This window comes from Podarcis filfolensis (genome assembly GCF_964270895.1).
Source record: "Podarcis filfolensis genome assembly, chromosome: Z".
NCBI classification, from domain to species: Eukaryota; Metazoa; Chordata; class Lepidosauria; order Squamata; family Lacertidae; genus Podarcis; species Podarcis filfolensis.
In genome coordinates, this window is record NC_139617.1 from 8,722,954 (window position 1) to 8,735,470 (window position 12,517).

General features: G+C 39.6%; 1 protein-coding gene across 5 annotated transcripts in view; it reads left to right on the plus strand.

Annotated features, from left to right (window-relative positions):
* Nucleotides 1–12,517, plus strand: part of MTMR1 (myotubularin related protein 1) — a 53,533-nt gene that overhangs the window by 12,063 nt on the left and 28,953 nt on the right. For 2 of the 5 annotated variants that reach the window (XM_083595598.1, XM_083595600.1), the window contains 7 exons: nucleotides 1,334–1,384; nucleotides 6,211–6,286; nucleotides 9,184–9,278; nucleotides 9,502–9,609; nucleotides 9,920–10,018; nucleotides 10,801–10,884; nucleotides 11,782–11,931. In XM_083595598.1, coding sequence (XP_083451724.1) covers nucleotides 1,334–1,384; nucleotides 6,211–6,286; nucleotides 9,184–9,278; nucleotides 9,502–9,609; nucleotides 9,920–10,018; nucleotides 10,801–10,884; nucleotides 11,782–11,931 — 663 coding nt within the window. Of the gene's footprint in view, nucleotides 1–1,333; nucleotides 1,388–6,210; nucleotides 6,287–9,183; nucleotides 9,279–9,501; nucleotides 9,610–9,919; nucleotides 10,019–10,800; nucleotides 10,885–11,781; nucleotides 11,932–12,517 lie in introns of all 5 variants that reach the window. The other 3 variants (XM_083595601.1, XM_083595602.1, XM_083595599.1) reach the window with 2 other exon arrangements.

The window sequence follows — 12,517 nt, forward strand, 5'->3', positions numbered from 1 at the left end:
AGTGATTCATGTCCTTATTACCAGGCTGCTGCACTCTTCTGCTGGAAACACAAGGGGATGAAGCCAGCATAAAAATCAAGTATGCAAGCTTGACTCCGTCCCCCCCCCCCCCAGTCTGCTGTGTTTCTGTGTTGAACATACAGAACACAAAGTCTCTTCCTGCTCAGTCAGCATAGAAACCAAGCAGAATGCCTCCTACACCAGCCTGCTGCATTCCAGTTTACAGCCTTTTTACTACTAGCCTGATTTTTACTTGTGAGTAGGGCTGGCAAAGGAGAGATGGAGTGCTCTGTCCATATCTGTCTTTTTTATGACTAAAAAGCAGGCAAGTAAAGAATTTGTAGGCTAGTAACTTTTGGGGCCTAATTTATAGAGCTGCATTAAATTCAGCTTTTGAGGTTTGAACACAAGATGTTGCCTGTTCAAATAATAATTCCTCCCATTCAGCAGTTGTGACCTGGAACTCACCTGGGCTTAAAAGCAATCTCATAAAGGAAGCTGTTAACCAGCTGTCTCTATACAAAGCAAATCTTGTAAAAATATCATGGTCTCCAGTGAAGTCTCTGAAATGCAAATACTTCAGAAAGCACCTCCTTAAAGTTTTGTCTGGAGAAGGAAGAAATGCAAAGAAATGGACCTTTATATATTTTGACGAATTATGTTCTTGCTGATCCAGCTGGTGTGTGGAAAAATATTTCATGCAACAAAATCTTAAGAAACAAATGATCAGAAATGGTTAAACCTGATTCTAAAGTGTCTTGCTGGCATATCCAGCAGCAATAACAACATAGTATCAGGGTTTGTGGTAATGGGCAGATCTGCAGATGGGGCCATTAAGTTCTTAGCAGTACTTCAACTGTCTTAATATTTCTATTGAGGATACAAATATTTAATTGTTTTATCTTTAAATAACTGCATGGATTCTCTCATTGGTCTATAATCAATTCCTTCTTTTATGTCAAGCATGTGGCCTACTTTATACTCTGCATTTTGTCTTTGCTATTTTAAAGATTGCTTGTTTCAAAAAAAGAAAAGAAAAGAAAAGACAGTACATACTTTGTGTTCTTTGGTACGTGGACTTACCTTTGGAAGAACAGGAATGTTCATATTCCAGATCATCCCAATATTTAAGAAAACAAACCATGACTGGATCTAATAGGTGCTAAAGTCTCTGCTTGATCTATTTGATTTTTGCAAGGAATGAAAAAGCTTACCAAATACATTTCTTTTGGAGTATCTACTGTCTCTGTTTTTAAAATTCTCTCCTTTCACCTGTTATGTGCATGTTTTTTCTCTTACTTCTGCTTGCCCACTGCTGCATCATGCTATTCAGGAGATTCAGGATGGACACAATGGCTATCCTTCTGACGCAGAAGTTGATCAGGTGGCAAGTTTTACTCATCTTTTGTTCACTAACTCTATAGAATGTCACTGTGAATGTTGGAGTTGTGAAAATTCTCATTTTTGTTACCTACTCTTCAGAAGTTCGAGAATAGTTTAAAAACTGTTTTTTCAGTGCTTGTGAACAGTGGTGGACTTTGGGCTTTAAAATTTCAGCAGCACCCTGTGCGATGCCACAGTTTGGTGCCCCCCACCTCTCACCTTCCATTGCAGTGCCCTCTTGGTTTGGTGCGCAGTGCAGGTGAATCAGTCACACACTCCCCTAAATCCTCCCCCACTTGTGAAAATTAATACTTCTCTGAAGCTCTCTCCTTTGAATTGAGGATGCATAACACATACTCATAGCTAAATGTCCATTGAAGCTAGGGGGTAGTTTAGAGCAGTGCCATTGTCTTGAGGCACATAGCGGATTATATCTATGGTTTTTCCCATAAGCATTGGTAAATATGTACAGTTCCTTTGATTACTTTTAAAATGTACTAGAAGTGAGGCCATAGGCGTATCACTTCCAGTGGTATGCAGAACACAGTCATTCCAAGTGATCAATGCAGGCTGCTCCTTGTAAAAAGCACATATTTAAAGACCATTGCAGACATGCCCCATTGCACCAGGCTTTGGATTGGTAACCTAGGGTCCTGCTCCCATCTGTATTTGGCACCTGTTGACCTAGGCCATATTTCCCTCACCTCAGAGGTGTAGCTAGGGGGATGGGGGGCACTGGGCGCCACACTGTGGGAGGCGGCACTTACTGCAGGGCCTTCAGTGCGCCTGAGCCATGCATCTCTTCTGGAAGTAATGCGTTGGCTTGGGTGCCCGCAGGCTCCACACTGCCTGAAACAGCAGCATGGGGGTTGCATCTGCCCACCACCTCCCCCTCAGCTGTAAGGTGACTAAGATTGAGGTGCTGGGGGAACTGTGTGCAAGGTCCATGCTGCCCAAAACGGCAGTGTGGTCTTGCTTCGACCTGCTGCCTCTCCCTCAGCTGCCCTACAGCTGAGAGGGAGGTGGCGGTGAGGTGCAGTGTGCCCTGCTCCTGCTTGCCCCGCCGCCAGGTGAAGGGCGCACACATCACCCCGGGTGTCTGAGTGGCCAGCTACGCTGCTGCCCCCCTCCCCCAGTGTAGGTGACTCACAATAGGAACACGTGTAAGGTCCACACTAGGAGTCAGAGTAAGATTGATACTTAGCTCATTGAATGCCTGACAGATATGGTCACAAGACTTTTAGCATTTAAAGCACATGCAGAAGGAAGGCCATTTTCTCTGAGTTGCAAGTGAGGGATAAAGGTGAGCTCTGCTGTTGTCCAGTAGCTTTCAGTAACAAGCACAGTCCAGTGATGGCATAGGTTTGCGACCATTGCAGCTGTGCAACATCTGCACTCCAGAGGACTCCTTCCTTCCTCTCATTGCACCTGGCAACAGCAGCTTGACAGTGTGGGCTGTGGGTACACTGCATCCCTGTGCTTTCCAGCTGTTGTGAAAGTAGGCAAGAGTGGGAAGTCACAATTTTTGAATGCTTTTTAAGTAACCTATTAATGTGCAACTACTTCAGTGTAAACAAGAATGTAAACAAAAAAAGTTCAGATAGAAGTAAAACGAAGCACTCCTTATTTCAATATGTTAGCCAAGAGTATGTGTAACAGCTTGGACATGTGCAGAGAGACTTTTGACTCTTTTTATAATTGAAAGAGCTGGAACCCTCTTCCTTTCTTGCCACGTTTTGCTTCTTGAAGTCCCTCTGATTGCAAAAGCAGTTTGCCAGGGGGAGGTGGGGAGGGCTACTGTTCAAGAAAATAGGAAGCTTCCTTATATCGAGTCAGACCATTGGTCCATCTGGCTCAGCGTTGTCTACAATGACTGGCAGCAGCTCTCCTTGCCTTGCCTTGCCTTACCTGGAGTTGCTGGGGATTGAACCTGGGATCTTCTGCATGCAAAGCAGATGCTCTACCACTGAGCTATGGCTCTTCCCCTTAACTCAAGGTCAAAATCCCCTTAGCCATGAAGATCTGATTAAGCAGTTACTTGCATCTTGGTCGTAAAGTCCAAACATTGATTGATTGATTGATTGATTGATTGTATAAATTTATATATGGTTGAGTATTGTTCAAGTTCACAAAAAGAATTTTTATATCAAATAAATAGCGTTGACTAAAAATAGTTTAGGGAGTTACCCTTTAACCATTAAGGTGCTGCATAAAATATTACAGTATCAATATAGGTGACATTTTATGATTTTCAATTATTATATGATTTTATTGATTTATACCATTTAAATAAATAAAACATATAAAAAACTAATAAATGTCCATACAGAGATGGATCCATGGTACAACAAACATCAGAATGACAAAAAATACAAATTATTGAACTTGGAATAATATGTTATTTTGAAACAAATCTTAAATGAATTCTGTGAGTGAAGTGAGGCACAAAATTTACAAGACCAGTAGAACTGAATATGATTTAGTGGTGAGTGTTTGTAATTAAAAACTTATTAAAGTCTACATTTTAAATATGCAGTTAATGAATCAGTAAGTTAATTACACCAGTTAATATTGTATGTAGGATAAGGAGTATAAATCATAGTATGCCAGATGTCATATTAGTATTTCACATCAAAATCTGTTAATGTCAAGTGATAAATTGGCCAATTGCTTTTAAAAAAATAATTCCACCACACTACCGCTAGAGCAGTATTGCACAGAAACAAACACTATTTCTGTGAACATCATTTGGACATATGGGAAGGCAACTGTTGGAAGGATTGCAGTATTAATCCTGACTTGTAAATCAGAAATGCAGCAGAAGTTGTGGTGGACCTCTGCAAGCATTTATTTTTAAATTGACCAGATGTTTGTACATGCCAGAACTTAAAATGTTGCAAATTTTATTCTGAACCTTACAAGGAAATACATTGTGATCTCAAAAAAATATCCGGGCATGAACAGTCCACACCATATTTCTCCCCCAAAATAGTACCAGTCAGGGGTGAACTCAAGCCATGAGCAAGATCTAAAAGTATGGACATAGAGTTATTGCATGTGTAGTTTGATTAAAACATCAAGCCATTTGGGTGATCTGCTTATTATGGCACAGTGGTTTTATGTGGTGGAAAATTGTTCATAATCTGATTTACTGAATCTTCAGTTCTTGTAAATGCCTTAGTCAGACCTACATGTGCACAACTGGTATTTCATCAAGATGTTGATTGGTTTTCAGTGGGGGATGGCTAGAGATTAATTTGGAATGCTTTCGGTGCTTGCATAAGGGACACTTGAGGCCCCTGAGCTGAAGGAAATCCTCCTTTGCCACAGAGGACTGCCACTGTAGGGAGACCATCCATTGTTCCTTGAATTGACTCCTGAGGGCCACTTGAATGGCTCTCTCCCACTATCCTCGGTTCAGTAAATACTGCTGTGGTCATGAAGCATGATTTTAAGCAAGCAAAGCAAAAAGCTGAACAGCTCAATCAGCTCTGTTCAGCAAGAGCTGTGGCAGGGCAAAGCTGTGGAGTGTTTTAAAAATGGAGAATAAAAGCAGGCTTCACCATCAAACTGCAGAAAATAAAATGGACTAGAACAAATGTTCAGTAAAATATTTCTTTATTAAAGCTTCCAGAGTTATCTGATGTGCTTCAGTTCTGTATAGCTAGTCAATCTGTTTTTCTTTCTGGGGAATACTTTATTCTCTATGGACCAGATATATAGTCTGCTTCACAGACCTTCTCTTGCACAGTTAGTTTCCATAATAAAGTTAGCTGGCATTGCTAATGGAGTAAATGGTCACTCACATTACAAAGAAATGTGTATATTTACATACTGCATACCTGTTGTGTACATTAAAAAAATGTATTATGAAAGTGCAATATCTAGTTATTGCAAGTTAATATTTGCTTTTCTTATGTAAAATTTTAGCCAGATGATTTATCATTCCTTGCTTAATTTTGGGAGGGATTCTGGGGCCTGTGAGCCTCCATTAGCAGGGGGGAAATATGACACAGGGCAGGATCTGAAAAACAAACTTAAAAAGCATTGAGTAGCTAAAAAGTGAGAAAAAAACTTTGAAAACATTTGATCAGCCATATGTATAAAAAATAACACTGCAAAATACTCTGGGAGCTGTATGTCAAAATACCCAACAACTTACAATATTTGCCAAATTTTTGTGTGTCTTGTATGTGCTAATTGGAATAGTTGGTCTTACCTTTGTGTAGTTGGTCTTACCTTTGTGTGAATGCTTTGCTACTAATCCATATTGTAAATATTGACACTGTTTATTCTGTAAATCCAGTAATGCTGCATAAAATCTGAGCAGATTCTCTTAATCCATGGTTAAGAGATCAGGGACAGACCACAGTGTATCTCCCTCTCCCTCTCTACCTTTTGCATCTTGGGAACTAATTCCACCCTCTCCCATCACTTTTGCAGCAATAGTAACTATACTTAAGTCTTTACCAGGGTTCCTGATTAAACAGGCCTCCAAGCTGTTTTCAGGTCCTGGCTAGATGAAAACTGGTTACGTTGATTAGCAGTTGTTGATGAAACACCACATTTCAGCAAAGGAGAGGGGGATTTTGCATCCAAGTTGGAAGGGATGGGGGAAGGAGAATAATTCACCCCTGATTTCTTTAACTTCAATTATGTGTACATTCACACCAGCCCGTAGCATTAAAGAACTCTGCTTTGAGAAGAAATCACTATATTTTGTATTGCTACGGTAACCTCCTAGCAAAAGCACCTTGTGGTTGTTGTTGATGTTTAAGCTCTGCAGATGGAATGTAAGATTTACATTTAGCATTGGATTTCTGCCAGGCACTGAGGGATGGAAACAAGCTCGCCCAGATGGAAGAGGCTCCACTTTTTCCTGGAGAATCAATTAAAGCTATTGGTAAGTGGAGTACTGAGTTTGCTGAGAACATTGTTGTTTGTGGCCAAACACAAAATGAAAGCTACTCATTTTTACACTGATCAGTTTTTATTCTGGATCCTTAATCCTTTATACCTGATATCTGAAGAAGTGTGCATGCACACGAAAGTTTATACCCAGAACAAACTTAGTTGGTCTCTAAGGTGCTACTGGACAATTTATTTATTTATTTCGGCCTTTATACCTGAGTTAGGCCATAGGAGATGCTAAGCACAAAAGGCAAGCATATCTGAGAATAATTTTAATAAACTATAAATTAGCTCCGAAATTAGTAGCTGTGAGACTGATGTGTCAAGTACTTGGGTACTTAATTTTTCTATGCAGCTTCAAGTACTTTTTCTTCAAGTTTTATTTTTTCCAATGTGATAATATCACAGCCCTTTGGAGTAGAATGCTAGTGGTCTAGATTGGATGGCATACAACATATTCTCCCCCTCAACCCTCCCCTTCTTTGGAATAAAAGTTTGGAGTGTTCCTAAGGATTGGATTGGTTCACACATAGTTTTCATGATCCTATAAACTTTCTAAACTATCGAAGCAAGATGCCTCAGGCTTCCATGCTGCCTACCCCCCTTCATTAATTTCATTGCAATTTGCTCCTTCACTTTTAATACAAACCATAACTTGACATTATGTTCATGATCATACTCAGACCACTGTATCTTCTCCCCCATGTGCAGTAGGGGTATATGTGTGAGTATGTGATGTGCTCTGAATGCTCACAGCACTCTGTACATTATTTATTTGATTTAAAGTATTTTACCCTCCAAACTAGTCCCAAAGCAATAGAAAAATTAGAATAAAATATAATAAAAAGCAAGGAACAGTAAAGCAACAGAGAAGATTGCAGGCAAACATAGCTGGGAATGGAGTTCAATACTTTGGAAACTACTTATGGAAAAAACACTCATTTTGGTAGCCCTCTGCCTAGCATTTGAAGGCAGAGGCTCTCACAGAAGGATCTCTAAGGTAGAACTTAATTGATGTGCAGGTTTTGTTTAGAGAAAGCAGTCCTTTAGATACCTATCTTCCAGGCTGCCGAGGAGTTCAGTACTTAAAAGTGACATATTTAGAGGGGGAACATTTGACAGGTCTTGGCTTTTGAGACTGATAAGGCAGAGAGTACATGGAAGCAGCCTTGGAGGCAATTTAGGGACTCTGGTGTGGAATCAATGCATGCCCATTTTTCTGCTTGCTTGTTTCCAAGAATATCTTACCTGCTGTGTAGGTAAGCCCACAAAAGTTATTAGTTGCAATGTTTTTTCTTAGCCTGAATTTCCACGCTGGCAACAGAAGATTCTTTCTCCATCATTTCCAACATGAAGCGCAGGTTGCAGCAAGATGGTGGGGGGGAAATGCCTTCTACGAAGTGGGCTGGTGGAGGAGGGATGATGTAATCTGTGCCTCTGTGTCCTCCAACCTTCTGCCGTTCTGGCCTGGCTGCTGAGAAAGGGGTCCGAAAATAAAGTAAATATTATGAAAACATAATAAAACTGTGGTGGCTGGGCTCACCCAAAGAAAACTAAACCTCGGCTTTGACCCTGGACTTCTCACTGCTAGGGGGAGTGGAGAGTGCGTAATCGTATGTTTTGCCACCATGTATCACAGAACCTTTTTAGCATAACTCTCGGTATTGCCTTAGTGCAAAATGAAATGGTTAGGTCATATTTTATTCATAAGGTGCTGTCTTGAATCTGTATCTGGGCTGTGAAGTGGAAAGCCAGATTTGATGTCTGCTCATTTGCCTGCAAGATAAGTTCTTGACTAATTCACAGAACTTTCAGATCTGCTTCTAAATGTCGTTGTCATCGTTGGGAGGAATAGAATGGTTCCCTCAGTTGCCATAAGTTTGGCTTTCAGTGAATGAGATGTAGTTATAAAGGTTCTGTTAAATGTCATGTTTGATTTGCCAAGCTTATGTGTTGGTCATGTTGAAATTTATGACATTGTTTGTCCACAGTGTACCCAGTTCTTTTCTGCTACCGCCATAAATATGCCTTATACAGTGGAACCCCAGGTTGCAAAAGTGATCCGTGCGGGAGGCATGTTTGCAACCCGCAGCGTTTGCAACCTGCAGCGCCGCGTCTGCGTACATGCGAGTTGCGATTTGGCGCTTCTGCACATGGCGCAAAGTGTGATTTAGCGTTTCTGCGCATGCGCGAGTGCCGAAACCCGGAAGTAACCTGTTCCGGTACTTCCGGGTTCAGCACGGTGCACAACCCGAAAACATGTAACCTGAAGTGTCTGTCACCTGAGGTACCACTGTAGTTCTGATTTTAGCTTCCAAAATTCTGGATTCTGAATATATTAGTAGGGAAGTATGCACACTATGGCAGACAGTGGGACTGCAATTCAGTATATTCTTAAGTGGGAGTAAGTTCTATTGCAATCAGAAGCCTTCTGAGTATACCTATTCAGGATTGCACTGTAAGGCACCCTCAAAGTAGGATTGTGCAGTGGCATTTATTACTGAAAATGTAGATGACTGTACAAAACTATCAACTTAAAATAAAAAATTGTGTCCTTAAAAACATTTTTAATGTCCTAGATGGTATTCTTATTTTTTGTAATCATCAAGTATTTTACAGGTGACCCATAACTTGCTAGGCTTTTGTTTATTTTTATTTTTTCAGTTATGAAAATGCCTACTTTTGAAGTGCTATGAAATAGGCATTATTTTAAAAAACTGAAATAATTAGCTGTATAAACTCAGTTCATTCCATGTGTAAATTCCAGCCTCAAAAAGGCATTTATTAGTAGAAGTTTTTTGCATCAGGTATTTTGCCTGTGTTCATACATAATAAAAATAATCCTATAGTTCAATGTTTAGTACTAATAAAGTGTCTTATTTTTTCCAGCTAAAGACGTCATGTATATCTGCCCATTTATTGGAGCCATCAGTGGTACACTATCAGTGACAGATTTCAAAATGTATTTCAAGAATGTTGAGAGGGTGAGCCCTTTTTTCTTACTGCACGTCATGCATCTTTCTGCTACAGCCTTACTCCTGTGCTTTCCTTTTCCGAAACTGACACATATATAAACTAAGCATAAAGTACTGTTTCAGCTTTATGTGGCCTAATATAATTGTATATTTTTATCTCAAACAGAATATTACATATTTCCTGACACCTGCAATAAAGAAACGTGGTGTTTACTTTTTCTTCAAATTTCAGGATCCACATTTTGTTCTTGATGTGCCTCTTGGAGTGATGGCCAGAGTTGAAAAGATTGGAGTGCAGAGCCATGGAGACAATTCTTGTGGAATAGAAATTGTTTGCAAGGTATCAGTTTAATTTTGCAGAAGTGTACTTGAATTGTGCTTTAATTTCATTGTGGAATCCCAGTGATATATCTTAGATATATAACACGCTGTTACTTGCTTATTTCTTATGGCTGTTGTGAATGCACTGGTGTAACTGGTCCTAAGACCTAAAGTTTAGAACAGGTTTTTATTAATTTTCAGATAAACCTGGATTAAAAGAGAAGGTTCCTTAGTACCACTATTCAGTGCAAAAAAAATCTTTTGAATAATGTTTGTAACTGCTGTAATTTTTCACTTAACATACCAAACCTTAAGATATCTTTTCACAGGATATGAGAAACTTGCGGCTTGCCTATAAACAGGAAGAACATAGACTGGAGATTTTTCAAAACCTTATTAACCGAGCATTTCCTCTTTCTCATGGGCTTGTAAGTATTATAATTAGGAGTTCTATACCCTCAACATTGGTTCATTCTTCAAACTATATAGTGGGAGGAATCTAAATATAGTCTTGTGGTGCTTAAGAATTTAAAAAATCAATATGATTCTCACTCTTCTTAGTAGTGTAGTTAAAAGAACTTACAGCAGTATTCAAATAAGTTTTGCTCAGAGTAGACCCATTGAAATTAATAGACCTAACTTTGTCATGTTCATTAATTTTGGTGGGTCTAAATCCATACCCACCACCTTGTGGGGCATCTTTGAGAGAAGAAAATTAAAAGGAGTAACCCCCACACAAATCCAGAGTGGAGTCCCAAAGATGGTTGGATGGCATCTTGTACGCCTCCTTCCAGCAACACCTACAGCCAAACTGGTGCCAAATGTATTCCTCTGCTTTTCTCTGGAGTACATCAGTGAGGTTGAGAGGGGGGCCTTGTCATCTGGGCAGCCCAGGACCTCCATACACACTGCCCAGGCTTGCACCTTGGAGAGATCATAGCCACTTCAGGCACTGTGATTCTCCAGTGGTTTGGTTTCACCCCTGGAGGCATACTCCATTGTGTGGAAGTGAATGTTTCATTGTTCTCTGTTGTTGCTAGCCACATGCACTTGGCAGAGTTGATGAAATTAAGATTGTTGATATTTATGAACAATGTTTTTACTGAGTTTTAATCTCATTGTAAAATGCTCTTCTGAACTCTTAAGAAATGAAGAGAGAAATAGTGTAATTAAATAGTAGTAATGTATGCTTTTGTTTCACTGCATTTAGCCACTCTTTGCATTCACCTATAAAGAGAAATTTCCTGTTAATGGCTGGAAAGTTTATGATCCAATGGCAGAATACAAGAGGCAGGTAGGTAATGACAATTTTCACTTTTAAAAAATAATTTGCATTGTTTTCTATTTTGCCTGAATATCCATTTGTGGAAGATCTAAAAGATTAAGTCAAGTACTTAAAAATTTGTTGGCACATTGCTGATACTAGATGGACACTGAAAAGTTAAGAACCATGCCATTTTCCCCATTGTTTTCCTGGACATAATAGTTGGACTAGACAGTGGAACTACACATGTTAATGCCCCACATCCAGTAATGCAGCCACTTCCTGCATGACCTCACACTGCATGTCCTCTGTGGTTTGCCACAAGATGTGTAGACTCATGCTTACTCCTCCTGCTAATTGTGAATCAATATTTGTGTGCACCTTTATATGCATATAGGCCCTGGCCACGAGAGCAGTTAGTGGGGGGGGAGTGCATGTCTCCTTGTTCTTATTTACTATATTTACATATTGCCTGTCTGTTAATGCATTTAGTGTGAGTTACTATATACAATAGGTAAAGGTGAAGGTACAGCTACATGATCAAAAAAATGAAAGAGGAAAATAAGCAAATACTGGCACCTCCTTTTACATAACAAACCAATATGCCAGGATTTTGTTTAAATTTCCCTTTAGCTGTTATACGTCCACCTGTAGCAAGCAAGTAGTCTGTGGAGATGCAGTAGAGCTCTGCCCCATTCAGTCTTTGAACTAAGATCTACTCACGCATTCAGGACTAATACTGGTTTTCTATAACCTTCAGAAGCCTTGTAAAATAAAAATAAAAATGAGTTACAATATAATTGTAATGTTTTAGGTTTAATTAAATGTTTTGGGTTTAAATTAAACGTTTTAGGTTTAATTTTGGGGGACCCTGAAATCAGATGGGTAAACCTTGACTCCTTAAAACATTGTTTTGCTTCTATGCAGGGCTTACCCAATGAGAGTTGGAAAATATCCAAAATCAACAGCACATATGAATTCTGTGACACATACCCTGCTGTTCTTGTTGTGCCAGCTAGTGTAAAAGATGATGATCTCTCCAGAGTAGCAGCATTTCGGGCAAAAGGCAGAGTTCCAGTAAGTAAAAGTCCTGAGTTAGAAAACAATTGCTGGTGTATGGGTTATGATCCAGCTTGACACCTAATCTGAGAGCTCCAAAACTAGTTGCTCAATTCTCTATTGGAAGGAAGAATATGTGAACTAAAAAGGGAAACAAGAAACAGTCCTAAGCTGGGTACCCAAGTGTGAAAAGGCACTTATATTCTGTCTGGGCAAAATGTGGTGGGAAGATCGCATAAAATCTACTTCATAGGTTCAAAAATCAGTTGGACTGCACTTCAGCAGCTTGCGCGAAGAATAATATTTGATGTCAGAATTGGGACTAACAGAAATCAAAATTATTCCTATTGTGAAAAGCCATTTTCTGAAGATTGTCCTTCTGTGTTTAGACAATAAGCAGTAATGGTATGGGAAATAAGTTTGTAGGGGGTTAATGATCCACTTCATGGTCCCATTCACTGGTAACTTCAAGACTTGATTATTGCAATTCACTCTGTGGGGTTGTCCTCAAGATTAGTCTGGAAGTTAGTGCAAAATACATCTGTGAGGTATATCATTCAACATACTATGCTTTAGTTGAAGTAGGTCCATTGGCTGCCTCTCT